Source organism: Melanotaenia boesemani, chromosome 23, assembly GCF_017639745.1.
Source record: "Melanotaenia boesemani isolate fMelBoe1 chromosome 23, fMelBoe1.pri, whole genome shotgun sequence".
In the NCBI taxonomy this organism is placed as follows: domain Eukaryota; kingdom Metazoa; phylum Chordata; class Actinopteri; order Atheriniformes; family Melanotaeniidae; genus Melanotaenia; species Melanotaenia boesemani.
The window spans coordinates 11760617-11783317 of record NC_055704.1 but is presented as its reverse complement, the minus strand read 5'-3'; the positions used below and the strand labels follow the sequence as shown (position 1 = coordinate 11783317).

General features: G+C 36.9%; 1 protein-coding gene across 1 annotated transcript; it reads right to left on the bottom strand.

The window, feature by feature from the left end:
• Positions 1–408: 408 nt before the first annotated feature.
• slc26a5 (solute carrier family 26 member 5) lies at positions 409–15639 on the bottom strand. Its single transcript, XM_041977716.1, has 18 exons — positions 15540–15639; positions 13899–14190; positions 11501–11640; positions 11160–11270; positions 7692–7870; positions 5999–6163; positions 5670–5905; positions 5388–5535; positions 3949–4062; positions 3728–3805; positions 3527–3622; positions 3229–3335; positions 3065–3134; positions 2894–2986; positions 2465–2566; positions 904–1110; positions 770–824; positions 409–691 (listed from the first exon to the last, which is right to left on the bottom strand). The coding sequence occupies exons 2-18, from the start codon at positions 14054–14056 to the stop codon at positions 549–551; spliced, it is 2202 nt and encodes a 733-aa protein (XP_041833650.1). The 5' UTR covers positions 14057–14190; positions 15540–15639; the 3' UTR covers positions 409–548.
• Between the last annotated feature and the right edge of the window lie 7062 nt (positions 15640–22701).

The window sequence follows — 22701 nt, the reverse complement described above, 5'->3', positions numbered from 1 at the left end:
CAGTCTCCAGTTAACACATCTATCTGATAACTTAAATAATTACATGGAACCAGCTAAAACTATAAACACTCATATCTCATGGTTTCTTCATAGCAGACATTAGGTACCAGCATGAAAATTAGTCGGTTTCACATTTAAAGCATAAACTGGATTCTTCCAGATGATTCTGGCATCGTCATTTGGACAATGAGGCAGCAGCAAGTCTGAAGAACTTCAGAGGTACGAAAAGTGCAACTTTGAATACTCCTGCCTTTGTGTGGACTACTAAAAAGATGCAAAGGAGCAAGGCTTTTGGAATGTCAGCTGGAAACTTATTTTTTTCTATGAGATGCAAGTCTCAACGCACACATTTACTTGCTGGTTTAGACGCTTTAAATTTTACGAGAATCTCGAGACCCTTTTAAAAGAAAATAAAAATGCTCTTCAGTTCCTCTGCTGTGATGCTGGATGTCAGAGACCTTTGGTCAGCTGGGGGCATCCCGCAGATCTGCTGTCTGGGTCTGGACGTCTCTCCTGTGATTGTCTTCGTTTACAGGAGCCCCCCTCGGTCAGGTTGTTTCATCCAGATCAGTAGGTGGGCTGGAATTTGAGTTACAGTGTAGTACTGCATCATGGACAGTGGGGAACACCACATCTGTAGTCATGTGCCCGGTGAAGAACCGTAACATGTCCAGCTCATCCAACAAGTTTCCTTTAAGGAAATGAGAGGGGATTAATATTAGAGCTATTAAAAACTTCCATTAATTTCGTTCATTAAATAATTACTTACTGTTGCAGCCGGCTATGACCACCCTAACATCCACTGCAGCATAGTCCTTAATTATCTGCACAGGCAAACACAACAAATTATTAAATGTGTCCAAGTCATCCAGAACATAGTCTATACCAAGTAAAAAATTAAACCTGTTTGATGGCTTTGGCTCCTACGGAGTCGATGAAGCTGGCATTAGTCCAGTCCAGGATGATGGAGTGGATGGACCCGAAGGGCTTGAGGAAGACGGCCTCCTCTGAAGATAAATGCAGTGAATCATTCTCTAACTGGCCGTTCCTCCGCTCCAGTGTCTCATAGCTCAGAGGCAAAATCTCATGGGTCACAGTCTCGTCCTGGTACTAGAACCAGAAGTGGTTTAGTGAGAATCACAAAGTCCTTTACAGCAGGATAAGAAGTTAGAATATAACAAGTCAAAATAATAAAAATACAAACACCACGGCTTAGCCGTATCAAAATGCTTCAACTACTTTCTGCAGTCTGAAGATGATCCAAAGCTGATTTGTTAAAAAGATTACAATAATCCAAAGAAGAAGAAACGGCAGCATGAATAATCATTCGTAGTTTAATCATCAACATCAATAATTTCAGTATTTAATGATAAAAGTTTTGAACCGGCAGTTTGGGGTTTGGAAGTGTTAAACTGAAGGAAATTGTCATTCAGACATTTTTCTTTCATTTCTGTCAGATTAAACTAGATTATTTGTTTAATTCAAGCTCTAAAAGAACTGTCATCAGCATAGAGCTGTTGGGAAATATTACTGTAACATTAATAATTCAGCCTAGCAGGAACATGTTTAGAAAAAGAGGAGAAGTGGATCTGAAACAGCACCCTGAGGAACTCCACAAGGAAAAACTTACAGTATCATTTGATTAATAAAAACACTAAAATATCTCATTAAATATGACAACTTCAAATAACACCAGCTATCCCAAACAAGTCATTAATCTTCTGAAACCTGAAGGAAGATGTTTAGAACAGGTTGTGCCAAACTGCCTAAATGACAATAAAGGAGACCTCACCTGTCTTTACTAAAACATCTTTAATTTTGTTCTGCTTTTATCAGACATTTGAAGAGTTAAGATTCACATATTGCACTACAATTTGATAGAAGCTTAGAGCTGCAGAGCCTAGAAAATAGGCACAGTCTGTTTATCATTACACTGTGGTCAACAATATCAAATGCAGAGGGAAGATAAAATAAAACTAAAATTGTGTCCTCTCCAGAGTCCGCTGCCATCAAAATATAATTAGAAACTTTAAGTAACATAGTTTTAGAGGAGGGGAATTTGCAAAAACTATATTGACAAGTGTCAAAAGGTATTAATCACATCCACGATACTAAGCCCATGCAGTCAAAAACGATAATGATGTGAGGTGAGTCTCCCAAAAGTATGAACTTTAAGTGTGGCTAAGCCTTTCTATTTAGCCTTCCTACAAGTGAATACGAAACACTGAGCAAGTAAATTATCTTTTTCTTCAAGTTTTGAGAAGCATTGATCATCTCAGGGCCAGACGTTCCCTCAGTCTGGGAAACAAGATTTTCAGTCACTGCAGCATTTCAGACAAGTCCATACACGACAGGGGAAAAAGAAAACAAAAGTACAGCGTGCTCCATATTTATAGTCAACAAAGCTGTCAGTGTTAGCAGATTATAAGGAAACAGGAAGAGAAAGAAGGAAAAGGAAGATCACCTTGGCACATATCTTTAGAGGAGAGCTGTGGTTGCTGTTTGCCTTCCGCCTTTTTTTCTGGGCTTTCCGAGCTGCTTTTAACTGTTCGGGGTTTACTCCTGTCTGTAAAAAGATAATTAAAAGCAGTAAATACATTAGTCACATTGAATAGATCTGCTAAAAAGAACAAAACTTTCATGCATCCTAACTTGTTTCTGAAAGCTGTGAAGAACAAAATAAATTTTGGGGGGTCTGTTTCAGACTGTTTTCCTTTCTTGTGGCTGATCTCAAACATATCATGTTCAATCTGCATCACGCTGTTCAAACATCCAGATAACAGCCGCTGCAGGGTTCACCACACATCACATCCTGACTTAAAGTACAGCACAGATATAAAGTTTCTTTTAGCTGACGAATGTACACATTTGCCAACATAGCAGCAGGGATTACCTTCTCTATGAGCGTGTTCACATAAAGGTCACTGTTGGCAAAGTAGATTGAGGAGTTGGAGTGGAAAATCTTAATCCCCTCGTACTCTGATGCCTGGGAACAAAGAAAAAAAAAAGAACATTAAGGGTTTCAGGCTAACAGCCATGGAGAAGTTCTCTCTTAAACACTCACCTCTTCATATTCATCCACATCATAGTACAACCCTGTGTTGGGAACGTAGCCCAGGAGGGAGCTTTTGGGGCTGAAAGACAAGAAGTGTAATGAGCCATTGAAACCTGCTCCTACAGTTGTGTTATTGTTGTAAGATATGTGGTATTTGTTCCTGTTAGCTGTACCTTTGTGTCCTGTAGATGACTGTTAATAAGGCGAACATGATGGCTACCAGGAGGCCGTAATCCAGACCCAACAGCACCGATGCTACAAAGGAAACCAACCAGATGGCCTGAAAGAGAAAAAAAAGAACAAAAGTCATGTCAGCATGCTAAAAGCAGCGTCCACGCTTCCTCTTCTGAAAAAGGAAAAATCTCATTCAGCTGCAGCATCTGATTGGTGTGTCATCACTTTATACTTGTCTCCAGTAACAGTAAAGCTAAAACGATTTAGCCCAAAATACAAAAACAAAAGGCAACCGACCAGTTCGATTTTGCTGGTCCTCCACAGACCGGGAATATCCTTGAACTGCTTGAACATCCCGATCAAATTGACCATGATGATGGCTGCCAGGGCGGTCTGGGAAACAGCAGAGCAGAAAAGTGATGCATGACAACGAAATTAGTTCAGCTACCAGGTAGAAAACTGGAAGCTGTGGGACGTTATCTCCGCTGCTTCGCTCACCTGAGGTAGCGGCTGGAAGACGAAACCGATGGCAACCACCACGAGCAGCACCACGAGAGATCCCAGGAGCCCTGCAATCTGAACACACACACACACACACACACACACACACAGAAATAACAGTTTAAACATTATCTCCAATTATGGCTTTACAACACCAATTTAGTCCAGTGAGATAGTGAGATGGTGGCACTCCTGTAGTGAAACTGAATGCGTCTCACCTGCGTTTTTCCTCCTGTGCTCTCCTGCACCAAACTCCTTGACATAGAGCAAGTGATGGCAAAGGTGTGAAAGAAAGAGCTGATGAAGTTGCACAGACCGAGAGCGATCAGCTCCTGAAAACAGCACATGCACTTTCATTCACAACCAGAAAACCTAAATCTGATCTGCAGACTGTTTGGAATAGCTGACAGTTTGTTAAACAGACAAAGCAACAACAACATAAAACACATTAAATAGCTTCCAGAAAATGCTAATAATTATAAAGAAATAAGTAGGATGGGTCAGATCTGATAATCAGGTACTCATCCCATTTCTTGCCTGTCAAAAAAAGCCTACCGACCCGGTCCCCTGGTGGAAACAGGGCTTTAGTCAGTCTGTACCTCTATACTCCCCGTCTTCTGAGAGTCCCCCTTCTTTCAGAGGATGATTCTTGTCTTTCCTTGTAACTGATTTACCACACGGTTTCAGTTCTTAGAGCTGGGTCGTTTACCAACAAGTTCTAGGACTGGTTCTTTTAGTTTCACTATCTATTATGACCAATATCACTTTCTTTCTTTTTTTATTCTTAATGAATCAACCTATACCAGCTTTTAAATGAATGTGTCTTAACGAGCATCCTGCTTGACTCCTCTTACCCGAAAGGCTGTTTAATTTAACTAATGAAATAATCTTTACAATATATGGTTTTAATCTGTTTGCTTTGTGACCATTTCCCTGTATTTTCTTTTTAATAACTGACATTTTCACACAGAACTCTGATAGAATCCATACAACACACACGCCAGAGAATCTGCTTTGCACATTTCACAGGAAATCAGGTTTTTGTTTTTTGTGTGTTTTTTTTTTTTTTTTTTTTGTTCCTCTATTTAACAGAGCAAGCTGTTTTTGAAACTATAACCCAGTACTACCTGCAGAGCATAGTTGTTGTCTTTCCTCCCTGGCCCACATGCAAGGTCCCTAGACATGCTTCAGTTTCATACTTTTCCCACTCTCAAATTTTTCCATATTTTATGGTTCTATTTTTTTTTCCCCCTCACCATAATGAAGGAACACATATGTTCTGCCTTTTAGCCTCTTATGAATAAAAACTGTACACTTGCAATGAAAACAAATATAGAATCAGGGCTGCATGATATTAAGAAAACATGCAATATTGCTGATATTTCAATGAAGCCATTACTGGCAATATACAAACAAATACTTCAATATATGTTATTTATGAGGGCTGCATTCAGTTTCTGTACCTATTTTCCAACATGCACAAAAGCAGGACTTTCTCTAACTGGAATACATCCCTCATTAATACACCATACTAATTAAATTCTATACTTTAAGACTTTATAGGAACCCTGTTAATCTTTCCTGTTAATGATGTGCCTTGAGTACATGGAAACAAGTTGATTCATGCTCGAGTTCATTGTGCCAGGATCACACTCACCTGGTTACCTTCCACGCTGTAGCTGTGCTTCAGGGCAAAGGTCTTGGCAAGTGAGATGCCCATTGAGAATCCTACAACAGCTACAGCAAATGAGTCTGTGATCAAATTGGGTAACAGAGAGAATTCTGGGACAGCAGGGGCGCGGAGCCTGAGAACACAAAGAACACGGCTGCAGTACATCCATCCAGATGTAAAGAACAGGAGACTAAAACCACTTAATGGCAATAAATATATGGAACAGCAGTTTTACAGTATATTCAGATCCAAAATCTCCCAGCTTACCCTTTTGGTATTTTCCCAACTATATCCACCTTGTGGTTATCTGATAAGGATAAACCGTAAGAGAGCCCGGTTGACACAATAACCACAATAATCTCTCCAGGAATGGGAACTGGAAGCTTCTTCTTGTAGCGTTCATTAACGATTTTGATTAGGTACAAGAATATGAGGCACGCAAAGCCCAGGAGAAAAGTGGTAATATTTGTTTTTGTGATTTCACAGAGTACCGCTTTGACGCTCTGTAATGACACAGGGATAACAGTATAAGTTGCATTGCCATCATAATCTGAACTGGGAAGTAGAAAAGAGCACCAAATCCTTTAGGAACTCACATTAATCGCAGACAGGGGTCCAGAGAAACGCTGAGTTTTCACCCCCAGTAAATATTTGAGTTGGGAGATGACAACATGCATGGATGCTGCAGTAGTGAAGCCTCGCACCAGAGGCTCTGTGAGATAGATTGCCACAAAGCCAAACCTAAGAAGTCCAAGAACAATCTAAAAAGAAAGAAGAAGAAGTTCAGCAAATATTTAAAAGGGATTGTTTTGTTTGAAATAAAAACATTCATATCAAGATGATACATCAACAGTGATTCGGGCATCCCGCTGCTTTGGGTAAACAGTCATTTCTTAGTGTGGGAAAATGTGGGAGCATTGTTGGAACCAGTAACAGCCATCCTGGGGAGTTTAAGCAGATCATTTTCAGTCATTTAATTCTTGATCTTAGGTACCCCTAGACCAGTGTTTCTCAATCCAGGTCCTCAGGACCCACTGCCCTCCATGCCTTAGACGTGTTCATACTCCAACACACCTGATTCAGATTAATGAACTTCCTCATAAATTTCTTTGCAAGCCTGTTAATGAGCCGCTCATTTAATTCTAGTGTTTAAGTAGGGTTTACCTCTAAAACATGTAGGGCAGTCGTTCCGGAGGATCAGGATTGAGAAACACGGCTCTAGACTGTAATTATTTCAGAACAAGGAAGAGCTTTCTCCTATAGGAAGTGTCCTAATGAATGTGCACTACCTCATTTGCGGTTTAGTAAGCTCCCACAACTCGTAAATAAGGGAAAACTTTTGACAAACACACTAAATTTTCGAGCATGACATCAACTCAAATGCAACCATACAATATTACAGAATATCAGCATTATGTCACCTATGTGGTGCAAATAGTAAGAAGCGTAATGATGCTTACACACTTACTTGAGGCTCAAGTTGCTAATTGTTTTTCTTTGTACACAATCTATGACGTGTGTGGGGGTTGGTAAATGCCATCTATGACTGCTTGTGTGAGTACTCTATTTTTTTCTGAGTCGCTGTAGAAGCAACAAATGGATACTTTTAGTTGTCCAGTGAATAAATGTGTCAACACAAAGTACTGTTAGCCTCTCTGGATACCATTTTACTCCGTGTACCCATGATGATTTTACTAAAATATTCTTATATGCAAAACACTGACAACACAGATGTTTTCAGGTTCAGACATGTACTTTTGTAGCTAAAACAGCCTTGGGTTTTAGCTTAAGTCTCCCCTGAAGTCAGCACAGTAATAAAACTGTTGTCCAGAAGTGTAGCAAACGTGCCCAAACATTTTCACGCTTGTGTTGCTGGCTATGAGAAATAAACCACAACCAGAGACCTAAGATCACTGAGCCTTTAGTTGGAGACGTGTTCAAAACAAAACTAAATTGAGTGATTGTGGATCACTTCCTTGTTGTGCAAAAACTTCTACTTTTAAAATGGTTGTGGTGGATAGTGTGCACACTTTAGCTTGGAGTCTACTGTCTGGAGAATTTGTCCATACAAAGAAATCCAGGAGCTATGATGTCATGGTGTCCAGGTCATGCAAATGAGAATTTAAGATTACTGGATAAATACTTTCTGCTGCATTCAAATCCTGAAATATGGAGTATTTTAAAAGGCAACAATACATCAGAGACAATCCAGAAAACACTAGACAAACATGGCATGGTCTCTTTAAAAAGGTAGACTGACCGCAACTAGCCATACATTTCCAAACTGACCTGAATAAATCCCGCCATGGTGGTGAGCACCACGGCCACTTGGACCCTCCTAGCATCACGAGCCTCCTCATCCAGGCTTTCAGAATGGTTGGAGCCATTGGCGGGTAGGATAAACATGGAATCTGGAGCTTCCCTTACGGCAACGCTCCCAATCATCAGACTTATGACTGCAAAGGTTCCTGTAGGTCGCAGACAAAAGCAGATCACCTTTATGATCTTATGTCAAACTTATCACATGCATTGTAATGTTATGTATAACCAACTCTGGAATGCAATTAAACTGCGTGCGAGGATGTGAAACAGCAACTCTCCATGAGTGGAAAGGTCTGACACTCCTTCTGTCCATTCAGCATGTAATTTAGATCAGCTCTTTAGTTTTAAAAGGTTGAGCAGGTGTACTTTTTATAGGACCCATCAAGACGCCATCATTTTCCAGTTTGAGCTCAGGATACCGTTGTTGTGGTTGAAGCCAGTAGCCAGACTGTGTGAAAAGGTCACACTCTGGATTTAAGACTACCATTAATTGAAATCAGGAGAATCACTAACAAACTGAACAACATGGGGATGGGGATTATAAAGCACCAGGAGCAAAATACTGGCTAATATGCAATCCCTACAAGAGCTTATGCAAGTTTCAGAGGCTGTTAGGCTTTTGTTATCATTTCCCTTGAAGCAAATCTGAAGATATCTTCTAAAAATAAATAAATAAAGTGAGACAGATATTTTTTTTAAAGAAATCAGCTGGATTCCAATGTCTGGTTTGAAGCTAATTAGCTAAACTCCATATTGTGACCAGACCAAACATGGCAGCCTTTCTAGATAAACTCATTAGCAACATTTTTGGAAGTATTAATTATTAAACATCTAATTTGGGTCTGATTTACATGGCATGGGTCATACGAGTTTTAGAAATACCATTTTTCCCCAACTTGTACTTCACACAATATAATTGAGGAAATGGTTAAAACTTATGCTTGTCTTAATGTGTACTGAACTCAACTTCACATCACAAAATACATAAACATCATCACAGTTTGTAGGTTTAAAAGAAAAAATCTTATGTGATCAAAGAAACATCTACAGATTTGTCCATTTTTTTAGGTCTTTTAAAAGGACCTTCATTCAAGCCGATTTAAGTCTCAAGTATCCCAAAATGTTTTTTTAATGACAAACAAAATATGTATTAAGCTCAGTCATGCTTTTGTACTTTAAAATAGGTCTGCTGTCCATTACAAATGGGCTTTTATTTTTATTAAAGACCTCAAACAAGCAGAATTTATAATTTTATATATATATATATATATATATATATATATATATATATATATATATATATATATAAAATATAGTTAAGATGGGTAAGATTTACACAAATAACCCTTTCACTAAAAAGTGGATTAAAGCTTTAAACTGGTGTGCTACAGAAAATGTGTTTTTTTTTTGTGTTTTTAATTCAGTAACATCTCTTATCAGTGGTGGCATTTACACAAACCCAGGGAAGGGCTTCACCTTCGCCCCATTTATTTTCATCCTTGGAGCAGCACATGATGTCCAGAGGAACGATGGGGTCATGCACTTTAAAGTGAATATGTTGCATCTATATATTTCCTGAGTGAAAAGGCCACGGTGTCCAGCACTTGAACAGCTGCCCAGTTATTCCCTGTCACTGTCTTCATGTGAAGTATCATTTCCCCACCATGTTGCTAATCAGGGGGGGAAAGTTTGGACAGAGGCCATTTTCCAGCTACTTCCTGTTTGTGTGTTCACTGCTTATTTTTCATCAGCTCTTTTGTTTCGAATGTGTGAGGTGGTTTTTATTGTGTGTGTTAGTCAGATGCCATTTGAGATGATTTAATGATTTCAAGGTAAATGAGGAGTCACAAGGTGTGGCCACTAAAACTTTACAATCATGCTGCTCACGTCAGCAGAGGGAACGGTTATCATAACGAAATAAAAAGCTTTCCTTTCCATCTTTTATTTCATCATCTCGATCGGTCTGTAGGTTTGGTGACAGAAGATCTCATGCACTAGCAAATGCTTGTGTGTGAGACAGAGCGCGTTGACAGTCTTGGCTGGTGATAGTGAATTGGACACTGGTTATGGAAAGAATCCCTGGCTGTGTACCAAGACTACAGAGTAAATACAAGAAGAACATTACATTTGACATCACCCTGCATTCCTTTAGATTAGGAAGCATGCCAACTACAATGGGATTAAGTATTTTTTGTCGTTAAAAAATATAATGTCTAAGAAAAAGATCAAGATCACGTCAAGTCTTTTCAATGCTAAATAAAAAAGAAACTTTCTGAAGTATTTTGTTAAAGATTAGACAAGTGGCAAGGTAAGAAACTCCAATCAATATGGATTTTTCTTCTCCTGTAGGAATGTGCAAACAACTGTAAGAAGAGGGGTACAAAGAGTTGCAAAATGGATTTTTTAACCCCCCAATAATAAAAAAAATAAAAAAAAAAAAAAAAAAACAGAGAGAAAACAAGTTGTGTTGTCATAAGAACTAAAAAAACGGCAACTGGACATATTTTCTTTGGTTCTTGAAGACATTTCAGATCTCATCTGACCGGTTCTTCAGGACTTTGCTGGTACCAGCAGAGACTCCACTCACCTGAGGAATCTTCTGAGGAATCACCTGTGAATTCTTTAGCAAAAATGTCTTCCCTGACACCTCTCTCTCTCTCTCCAACCATTTGTGTTCTGTCCAAAATCTGTACATTACTGTCCTCAAAAGAGTGTCCATTATCCTTGAGATACAGATGGACCTGAATTCTGACCTGCAAGGCTGGCTCTCTGGTATTGTGCCATATGTTTATGAAGTGTTTGTTTGGTCTCTTCTGTATAAAGGTCTGAGCACTCCTCACTGCAGTGCATACACAAAGTCCCTTATGAGTGTTCACCTTTGGGTGAATCAGCTTCTGCCTGAGGATGTTGTTTGGTTTGAAATGTACCTGGATGTTATGATTAAAGAAGATCCTCGTGAGTTTCTCAGAATCTGATATTTTTGTGCCTGTTTTGTCAAACTTTTCACAATCATGCTTTTCACAGATTTTCTAGCTGGTATGAAGCACTTTAATGTGTTTTTGTTAGTTTGTCCACTTAAATGATTTTTCCTACAATAGTGAACCAGAATTATTTCCAAAACCACGGACTACAACCTTAAATTGGCTTGTTGGTTAAAGTTAGAAATTTCATTTGACATTGGAGTTTTTTGTTTTGTTATTTTTAATTTGTTGGCTTTAAATATGCTTCAGGAACAAGGTTAAACTTGATCTTAAAGAATTATCGATGCAAAATGTTAACCTTCTGTAACGTGTACTTGTGGTTATGACCTTGCAGAAATGCACACATTGGGAAATAATGCAAACAGAAAATATTGATTTTTTTTCTCTCTTCTTTTTGCTCAATTTGGCAATACTTAATGCCCCACAAAGCAAGGCTCAACAAGGGATAACTCACCTACAGATATGTGCCTAGATGTACCAAAGATGGTATACAGCACGACAGGGTAAAAGGAGGAGTACAGTCCATAGACTGGAGGCACAGCAGCTAGCATAGCATAGGCTAACCCTGTAGAGCAGAAGAAAAACAGACTTTAAAACAAACAATCCCAGAAGCCAAGCGATTGCATCACAATGTCAGAGTCACAGTGATGCCAAAACAAAGGCAGCATGAAGTCAAAAACAGACCCACAGGAGTTGACAGCTGGCCCTACACACTTAGTTACCCTCATATTATTCCAGGTGACCGGCTTAGCTCACGGCTGCCGTGGTGGTGCAGAGGAACTGCAGGGTACTGACCTTGTGGGAGCTGCACAACTCCTGTGCTGAGCCCTGAGACCACATCGGAAAAGAGATACTGCTTGACTGGATAGGATGGTAGCCATGTTAAAATAGGCAGGAAACTCAGAGCTATGGCCTTGGCCCTTTCTGATGAACATCTGTAAAATGGAGATAAACATTTGTATCATTATGCAGTCCAGCTTGTCAGCCTATAGTTCAAGGACCCACCAGCTTCCTAATTACCTAAACCCCCTAAAAAATAAGCATGTCTTAGTGAGTACAGACAGACAAGATAATCATTCACTTTCACATCCAGCCAAAAAGTGCTCATTTGACTTCATCAGAACCTGCTTAGATTTTGGGTAAAATCAAATGTTTTCTATAACTTTTTTTTACAACTTTTCACTGCTTATGTCCTTATTTCATAACATGCTGTTCTCTAACGAGATGATTAACTACGAAAAAAAGACTAAAAATAATTGTCTGAACCATGAACAGATCAGTAAATGTTCTGGTTCAATGACAGCTTGCATCTAAACAGTCCACTTCAGCATCCGCTCCACATTTAAACACCATTAGACCAAGACGACCGGACACATGAAAAGTTAATGATACATTGACATTTTACATCGAATTACACCCACCACTGTTGTTGGGTGTTGTTTCAGTGAGTTATTTTAGATGAAGGAATTATCATCATATGATTTTACTTACATGTCTTACATTCATGATGTAGTATCTGTGTAGCATCTTTTTACATTTTCTGTACATTTCACCCAAAAGTTCCCTAACTTTTGTGAGTAGTGTATATATTCTTCAACTCAGTCTGAACCGTCTTAGACAAGCTTCTTTGTAATTTCTTTTAGACTTCACAAATAGTTCTAAAGGCTTCTTGAAGGACTTTCCAAGGATGCTGGCTGTCAAGACCACCTCACGCTGTTTAATTAAAGGTTGAGGGGAAGATTCATCACTTCTTGTGTCCTTCGGTATACCTCAACCTTTTCTCCTTGTTCCCCTTCCTTAAAAAAATGCTTGTTGACAGCCATGTTTCCATGGAGACAATCTCTATATCAACCAAAGGATTAAATGCATCTTTCAGGTCTTGTGTTAGGTCTTTTTCCTACTTTTTTTTTTAAGGGCACGGCTTCCAGATGCTTCCAAATAATTTGCTCTACAGTTTTTCTTCAACCTTTAACTGAGGTGATGCAACAAGTCATGTCTGTCAAACTGTTAATCTCTAGGATTTTAATTTAGATGCAACTTAAGAAATCGGAAGAAACACTGAATTTTTGTTTTTTCAAGCTGCTATTAAACGTACCTAAAGATAGCATCTAAAATGTGGGACTTTAAGTTATCTAAGATACAACACTGATTTATCCCCAAGGTTAGATGCTTTTTTTTTTTTTTTTTTTAAATGTTTAATAGATCGCTGTAAACTGAAGTGGATAAAAAACATATTCTTCTTAAAATATTTAAGTACAAGGACTAGTCTGAAAACAAATGCAGCTGATGTGTAAAGAAAAGTCTGAAGAACTACTGCTCAAGAACATTTTAAAATGTTATGAGAAAGTCTGGCTGCTTGGAAGAAAAATACAAAGAAATGAAAAGTGGCTCAAGACTTGCAAGATGCTGTAGGTTCTCCAAAACATGGGGGAAAAATAGACATTTAGGGGATTTTATTCTGATAAAAGTACAGCAAAGAGTTGGGTCAATAATGTAAAATTAGTTCTGCTAAGATTCTATATAGCAAAATTTCTGTTTGATTATTCATTAAGTATTATTTTCAACTAAATAAGTTTGCATATTTTAGTTTAAAATCCTAGATGCATTTTCTCACATTCTGCCATATTTTTTATAAAAAAAAAACAAACAAACAAAAAAAAACATAAAATAAAATAAAAAATTTTAAAAAATAAAGTTAAAAAAAATGCAAAAAAAAAAAAAAAAATCTGACATTTTACTGACTTATTTGGTGAAATAATAAAAAAAAAAAAAAAAAAAAAAAAAAAAACTCAAATTAAACCAATTATTTGCTACTTTAAGAACACCTCACATTCAAGCAGATACTTGTCAGATTGTAATCTAGCCTGACTAGAGGTCATTCATACAGTTTATCCTGTATGGCTGCATTTTTCCATCATCCTTATCTTTGCCAAGATGATTAGGCAATTGGCAGTTTGTTTGTGTTTCCTTAGCAAGATGATTAAAAAAAGTATTAGACATGTTGATTAAAAAACGTGTCTTGGTTTAGGTTTGGAATTCCTATTTAATTAACTAACCAGTTAATCAGTAAACCTAATAATCATTTAGGCTATAAAATATCTCACTACAATGAAGAAGAGAAACATACTAAAGTGAACCCTGTAAGACTACTTTTTTTTTTTGCCTTGTGTGGATGAAATCTTACTGGACTTACTGGAACTTCTCTGCCAGCCTCTGTCGGAAGGAGGTGGACTGTTTTTTGCGGTGGAGAAGTTGCTTCCTGATGAAGGCTTCATCGTATACTGGACGCTCTATTCTGTACATCAGCTGGGAGCCTGCATCCTCACGAGCCGCAGCTCCTTCTTGCTCCATAGAGAAGAATGATAACTTAAGCGAATGAATACGAGTTGTTGTGTCTCCAATGCAATTTATCTCGCCTGCTTTTTCTTCCCAGTCATAGCTCTGACCGGTAAATCTTCATTCCTCTAGGACTGCAGGTCCTTGTTCTGTTCAGAAAGCAAGAGAAGACAATACTTATGTCATTCTAACATGCTAGGAGTAATGATAACAACCAGGCTAGTGTGTTCATTTCTTTGCTGATAAGAGACATCGGTTTGTTTTGTAAGGCAGATTTTTTTCTCTTTCTTAGCAAATATTTGGTCTTTGGTCATATGTCAATAAACCGGTTGCAATATTTGTAATCTACAGGGATAAAGTTTACCATGTGCAAAACAAAATGTTCTATATAATTAAAGTAAGGACGACACATAGGAACAAAGCTTTGTTACTGACAAACATTTCTTTAAAATGACACAAGTATATCTTCATATTTTGCAATCTGAACCAAAGACCCTTTTTTATATGATCATTTTCATTTGTTTGTTATTGTATTTATTTTTTCTATTGATTTTAAGAAATTAATTTTAATTTAAGTTCATTAATTTGATCATAATTTTTAATTAAATTTTATTTCATATATTTTTATTTAAGTTCACTTGTAAATTTAATTGTTTTTATTTTATCTACTTGCATAAATGATTACATTTATAAACTGCTTTTTAATTAACTTAATTAATTGTTTTTAATTCAACTGAATTTACCTGCAGCTGAAAATTGTCAGTTTGATTCCATTGGAGGATGTTTACTTCAAGAACACCCTAAAAAAATCGGACATCCTATAAGTAAATTGTGTATTACAGCAATGTGATCAAATGATTAATAATGGTGATGGTTATGGCCAGATTTATCGTCATAGTAAGTGTGACTTCATATGAAAGTCGTTCATTCAGGAAAAATTCCAAATTTAAATAATTTCTGTACATAATTTAGCCATTTATCGACATGGAAAGGCTGAACATCAATATCTCTCATCCATGCTGCAATTGTTTCTAAAGCAGCTGTTGTAATGCTAGCCATTTGCAAGTCTGAAACGTGTAAAATCACATTATAAAACCTTTTCTCCTGTTTTTGTACCTTTTACAATAATATGAAGCTGCATAATTTCTGTAGTTTTGTGATGTATTGGAAGACTCGACACATCGGATTTATTAATCATTCTGACGTACCAACAGTTGAAACCCTCGAGCTTCTTCCCGTTTCCTCCGTTTTGTTGTGTGTATGTGTGTTAGGGAGCTAGTTGACGAGCACGATGTTGATAATGTGACAGCAGTGTCACCACAATTTAGAAACATGAGAACAAGATAAACTTCTTTGGAAATGCTCGTGTTACAGGTAATAACCCCGAGCGCGACAATACCTAGCTATTCTCACTGACAGGATGAGAGGCTTTCTTATCCAGCTTAACTGAGGACCATTTAAGCTAACGAAAACACTATAGCAAAGACGCCGCTCTTACCTCTGTCTTCCTCCTTGGGGGATGCTATAGGCTGTAGGAGGGAATGACTCAAAAAACTTACCTCTTCAGTTAAACTTCAACAAGGGTAACGTCCTTTATGGAGAGCAGACAGTAGCACCCGCTTACGATAAACCAGAGAAAATTTGTTGAGATGATGAGTCACTCCGTTGCGAAATTGTTGAACATTTTCCAGTTAACAAATCAGAGCGCATGCGCAATTCTCATAATCACCAACTAGTTTGTAGTTTAAAAAAAATTTAACTGATTAACGGCTTTCCATCACATTTTGTAGTATTTTAATTTCTTTTTAATTTTTTGTTTAGTTATCCCTAAACTCTGAAAAAATAGAGTATCAACTGGAATATGCTCCCTTAAATCTCCTAAAGATTTAAATGTCTTTATTAAAAGAATCTACTTAAATATGTTTCTCTACCATTTCTTTTAAAAAATACTTTTTTTTCATTCTAGTAAAGCATTTTTGTAATTTAATATGGATTGTAATTGTATTTCTTCTGTGCGTTTTCAAAGATTTACTAGTTGGATTTTATGAAGAAGATAAGTTAAATATATTCAATATATCTGTCACAGTTATCTACTTTTATTTACTTTTTTTATGGATATATACATAGCCTTCTATGTTATAGTCCAGCGTGGAGTCGCAAGTCAGTTACGATTCTAGATTCTAAAATAATGTCCGAGTGAGCGGTCTTTGTATTTTATGGTTCTCTGGGAGTTTAGGGGCAGGAAGCTTGATGATGAAAGCAGAGCCGCTTTGACGTGATGCAGTCACGGGGCTCCCTCAGTGCGGTGGGAATTTTCTTTTTTATTCACCAGCTTGAGGTAGAAGACAACCTTTCTTCCAACGGTGAAAGTGTAGTTTTGATGGTAATTTACTCCAGACTTAACCAGGACCTCTTACTCCAGAACACTTGGTCCTCTTTAAACCAGGATAACTGGTTTCACCACATTTTATCCCCCCCTCAACTACTTTGTTCACTATAAAATATTAGTTGTGTCCATGATGGGTGTTGGGACTGGTGTGGTCCCATCATTTAAGTTCTGAAGAAGGTCAGACCCTCTGTGGGAGACTTGTCCAAAGTTAGTCCTCAAGGCTGCTGTCCTGCAGGTTTTCAATGACTCCATGCTTCAACACACCTGGCCTTACTCAAATAAAATAGATCCAACAGCCTATGAAGTATATATATATATATATATATATATATAAATAATGTCATCATAACCTTTATAGGTGAACTTAATTTCATTGTACAACTTTTCAATGTTAAAGTCCTCATTTTATAACAAGCTGTTCTCTAACAACATGATTAACCACAAAAACCTAAAAATAAGTATCTGAACCATGAACGGATCAGTAAATGTTCTGGTTCAATGACAGTTTGCATCTAAAGAGTCCACTTCAGCATCATTAGACCAAGATGACACCGGACACATGACAAGTTAATGATACATTGACTGTGTAGCATCAACTTCAGTATATAATATATATATATCACGTGAGAAGACATGTACTGAGTATGTATGAGTTAAAACAGAGTTTGTTGGGTGTTTAATTTACTAGATAGAAGTAGCCACTGAATATATCATTTTTATACCAACTAGTGTGAAATAAAAATAAAAGATGCCCAGCCTAGTACATCACCTTTCTAAAAGATGTCTTTATACTTAACTTTCAGTTTCTGCCATGTGTATTTTCCCTGGGGAAATCGAATCTAAATAAAATCAAGACTTTATTTTTAACCCACATTTAACTATTTTAATGAGGTCAAATATTTGACACCGACAAGTGGATTTAAACTTCCATATTAACTCAGGTAGCAGTTTTCTTACATGATGCTTCTCTATTCTTAGCAGCAGCAGTGTTCCTTTTTTAAAATTAAATACCCCTTCATATTCCCCTTATGCTTGAATGAAAATTTCTCTCTCCAAATGTAAATTAATCCAGAGTTTCTTTTTCTTTTTAGACTTAGTTGACCCTCCTTTCTGGAGTTGTTCTAAACAAGCAGGTCCACTGAGTAAACAATTTTATATATTTCCTTTTTTCTATTGGGACAAAATACTGATTGATAAGATTTTGAAGAGAAATTAATTTACTTGATTTATAAGATCTTTAAAATCTTAATTATTTTACAATTTGTCAGAAGTAAATTACAACTATCGGTTTCATGAACTGTATCTATAACTATAAATATTATTGTAAGTAGGAAAATCAGTTTTATTTAATTTGAGGTGTAAGGAGGAAAAACGTGCTGCAGGGATGACGCACGGTAAAAAAAAAAAAAAAAAAAAAAAAAAAACACTGTTTGACCAGAAGGTGGCGCCAGAGCTGCAGTATGTAAAAAAGCTGTCAGCGCTATACTTTTAATTTTAAAGTCTTTCCCAAATACTCAACATTTACACAAGTTTTTCCAGCAGGATGACTCATTTAAATCATGAGGACAGGGTAATGTTCTTTAAGATTGAAAACATGTTGTATAAAATGTTAGGATACATACATTAAGTTAGGGCAAGGAGCAGGGCTGTGCATTGTTGTCTAATTAAAACACCTAAAATCTTCAAGCCAGAGACCCTTGTAGACCAGAATTTGACATCACTTCCTAAAGAGGTCTTAAAGTGACTAAATATAAAGGTTATGCTTTATTTATACATCTAGCTTTATCATTTTTTTTTTAGATTTTCTTTTATTTTATTATTTCAAGAAAACGTTTTTCTTTAAAAAATCCAAATGTTTGAAGATGTATAAATAAACTGATTATTTTTTATTTTTTTATTTTCTTGTCTTACAGTTTAAATGGATTATTTTACACAAATCCATAAGGGAAATATGGTAAACACTTAACAGAAACCATAAAGCTTTGGGCAAAGTGCCACAAATGCTCACTGTCGCTCTGTTTAGAGACATAAATAAACAAAATAAATTTAGTCAGAATCTACTGCTAGAGGTCGCTAAAAGCTTGGGCATAATCTTATTCATTCTGAGGACTGGTTTCACAACAAGAAAAGGAAAGACGAAGAACACAATGTGGGACTGTGTTTATCATGTAAACTGATTTAACTTAAATTAGAAAGAAAACAACTAGTCTTCTGTTTTTACAGTAAACTGTGCAGCAAAGGATTGTGAATATATAATCATTGTTTTGGGGCTGGGGTCAATATTTCACAATCTAGTGTCTCCCAACTCGGTTTTTCATGAGGCTACTTTTAAAACGATGACACTGTTCTGAAGTGATCAAATAAAACTATAAGGGAAAACGCTTAGCAAATACTAATGCAGCCAATGACTTGCGTTATGAAAATGAATAAAAATAGACTTTTATTGCTCGTGTGTCATGTTATTGTAGTGTTGGTTACCATTTAACACTATGCACTGTGAGAGGATCACATGTCTCCAAACCCTTCTATCCAAACCATTTTCAGTATTATTTAGATTATGTCAAATAACTGGTCTCTGTATTGGGAAACATTTATTCCCATTCATTAATATAAATAGCTAATCAGCCAATCACACGGCAGCAACTCAACACATTTATCATGTAGACATGACCAAGTCAAGATAACTTGTTGAAGTTCAAACTGAGCATCAGAATGAGGAAGAAGGGGGTTTAAGTGACTTTGAACGTGGCATGTTTGTTGGTCTGAGTGTTTCAGAAACTGCTGATCTACTGAGATTTTCACACAACCATCTCTAAGAAAAAGAGGAAAATATCCAGTAAAGAGCAGTTGTTTAGACAATGCCTTGCTGATGTCAGAGGAAAATAGGCAGACTGGTTGGAGATTATAGAAAAACAACAGTAACTCAAATAAACACTGGTTCCAATCAAGATATGCAGAATACCATCTCTGACTGCACAACACATCCAAACTTGAAGCAGCAGAAGACCACAGAGGGGGGCACTCCTCCCAGCTAAGAACAGGAAACTGGGGCTAAAATTCACACAGACTCACCAAACCTGGAAAATAGAAAATGGAAATGTTGCCTGGTCTGATAAGTCTCAATTTCACCTGCAACATTCAGATGGTAGGCTCCGAATTTGGTGGAAACAACATGAAAGCATGACTTCACCTTGCTATATTCAATGACTGGCTAGTCAAGGTGTAATGGTGTGGGAGATATTTTCTTGGCACACTTTGGGCCCCATAGAACCAACATAACATGGTTTAAACACCACAGTCTACCTGAGTACTGCTTCTGACCACATCCACCTCTTTATGACCACAGTGTAGCATCTTCTGATGACTACTTCCAGCAGGATAATGCACCATGTCACAAAGCTAAAATCCCCTCCAACTGGTGTCTTGAACATGACAAGCTATGTCACAAGGAATTAATGCAGATAGGCAACAGGGGGCCCAACCTGGTTTTAGCAATATGTACCAGATAACGCACCTGGTGAGTGTAATACAGCAAAAAACTTAACATCATACAAAATACATGCAAAAAATGTCCAAAATGGCATGCTATGTGCATTGCCATGAGATCAGGCTGCAAATATAAACCACACTGACGGGTCATTATTCTGAAGTTCTGCCAATTCAAACCTCCCATGAGGAATTTTTCCAGGACTAAAAGTAGAATTATAACCACTCACTGTATAGTGAGGGTGGATTACACCTCACAGCCTGTCTTTGTGTCAGTACAAGAATCATGCCGCGTGTTGGATTCATAGCTACCCAACTGAACCAGTTGTCGTCCAAGTTATACTGAATACATTTCTTATAGTTTTCCTCTGTATCTTGTTAGGATTTCTTATCATTTACCAGTCATCTGTTGGTTTTCTAGTGGAGCTACAACATGATGCTCTCTGTTTTTCTACTACATGGTTATTAGTTCTTCTTGAGGGTGCTCAATGCTATATGTTTTTGTAGAAGTACAGGAACCTGTGCACAAAATAATACCAATAAAGGATCTCAGTACCTGTTAACCAGGTGTTTAAAGCCTGGAACATTAATGATGTCTTGTTGGTGTTTTATTTATTTGTTTATTTTTTGCTGAAGTAGCTCAACCATAACTGTGAAGATTAACAAAAAATTTGTGGCTGAGAAAAATAAAATGTTTACAAAGAAGGTTGTATTATGTTTTTCTAATAATATATACTACTCACAAAAAGTTGAGGATGTTAAATCTTCAGAAAATGTAATAAAGTTGATGATAAGTTGCTATATCACAAATGTTTGACATTGAAGTAGAAGGTTATTGTGGATTTTAGGTTCATTCTGACATACAAAAAGCTGAGTATCTCTAACTTTTAGTGAGTATAGTTAATTATAGGAAATATTTAACTTTTTTTCTACAATTTTAAATACAGATGCCATGTGGGTTGTCTTAAACGAAAGAGTTTATGTGGTTCTTGAATTTGTCCAGAAGATGGAGCTATTTTTCAGCTAGTTTATCTGACCACGCCCAACTGACGCCCAACTCCGCCCACTACCTGGCCCCGCCCTATTCTGGGCTTAGCAGGGTTTACTGGAATCTGATTAGAATGGTCAGAGTTGTGATATTGATGTTGAGGGTGGTTCAATGCCAGCTCGTTCATGAAGTAATGTTCGGTAAAATATTCTACTTAAAACTATTTTTACCATTATTTCGGTGTTTATAACCTTTCTCTCAAATTAGAAAACAAAAATATTTCCTCTTTTATATGCAATGCATTTAGGAGTCAAGGTGCTCCTTAGATGGAGGTACATCATGTAAATATGTGGACAATATGAACGAATAAATATATTTTTAAAAAGTCATAGTACAGACACTGGTTGCATAACTTCAGAGAGAAACAATACGATTCATCCACATGCACACCTAAAACCTACTGTAATGACGTGTCTGGTTCTTAAAATGGTAATAGTGCCTGCTCCTTTACCACAAGCTTCATCTCATGTCTTCAAAATGCAGTTTCTAACATTATTTTATATTTCTAAATTTCTCAATTAAACTCTGTAGCTATGCTTTTTGAGTCAGATTATTTTCTGGCCTTAAATTTTATTTTGGGTCTCCTTTTGAAAAGGCAACATACCATGACATAAAAAAGTTAATTAGTCAGAACAGACTGACCTGTACTACAGCAAACACTTTTGCTTGCCATACAGCAGATGAAAAAAAACACATGATTACCTGATAATTCCATAAATTCCATGACAGTGAGCTGGTACTTTTTACTGGAATGGAAAAACTTTTTATAATGTCTTTTTTTTCCTAATATCTACCATGAAACATACCTAACTGGCCCATCTGAACTAGAATACTAGCGTTAAAAGAATGATTACTTGAATTAATTTAAGTAGTAGTCCAGTTACATAAAATATACTTTTATGTTCATATATTTATGCACTGTCTTACCTAATGTGACAGTATATTATTGCAGTTGCTTCAACTTTAAGAGTAAATGTGTCATCTGCTATGAAATCAACCCACATCTTTTCCTCAAGTAAACATAGACGCAGACCTAGATTAGTTTGTGTTATTGAGAAGAACAAAAGTGTAAACATAGAAAACCACTCAGGAAAATGCCCACCTTGTGGTTGCAACTGGTTACAGGCACATTCTGTTTTCCCTCTCCAATGGCCCACTGGACTGTTTTTTTCTCTTTTTTTTTCTTTTTGCCAAAAGCAACATGTTGGTCAAATTCTTAAACAAGCTTTGCAAAATTGACAATATAAAAGGACCAAGGGACGTTTTAGGGAAAAGGGCTGTTTGTTTGTTTGCAGACTTTATTGTTTCTGCATTATGTTTTTTCAATGTCCTCCTAACTGCAAGCAGCTGAATTGATCCCAGTGGCATGATCATTTCTTGTGCATCACTTCCTGGTGGCTCAAAGATTATGTGTCTAACATCAGTTTCCATCTAGGTGCCTTGTAATTTAATGTAATGAAATTTCTCGAGTTGAAAGACTTGAGTTCCTTGCAGTTTTTCATTGATATAAATTGATTTTAGTGATTGAATTTGGCACAAAATAGCCAATCTTTGTTTCTGAAAATCAAGGCGCATGTAGATGCTTCTTTTATAACCAATCTTGACACCCTTACTTATCACCCATTAAATGTAGCATGGCTAAATGTAGCCTCTTCTCGAAAAGAACTATTCAAATACCCTGCAAAAAAGTATTTTTGTTGCTTCTCTTCTAGCATTTTTGAGTGTGTTGCTGAATAC

Bases quoted from the DNA above. Each gene is read 5' to 3' on its own strand.
- slc26a5 (XM_041977716.1), bottom strand. From the start codon at position 14,056: ATGGAGCAAGAAGGAGCTGCGGCTCGTGAGGATGCAGGCTCCCAGCTG. The intron at 11,271-11,500 runs GTCAGTACCCTG...TCTGCTCTACAG, and splicing joins AGTTGTGCAGCTCCCACAAG to GGTTAGCCTATGCTATGCTA. The intron at 3,806-3,948 runs GTGAGACGCATT...GTGTGTGTTCAG, and splicing joins GCACAGGAGGAAAAACGCAG to ATTGCAGGGCTCCTGGGATC.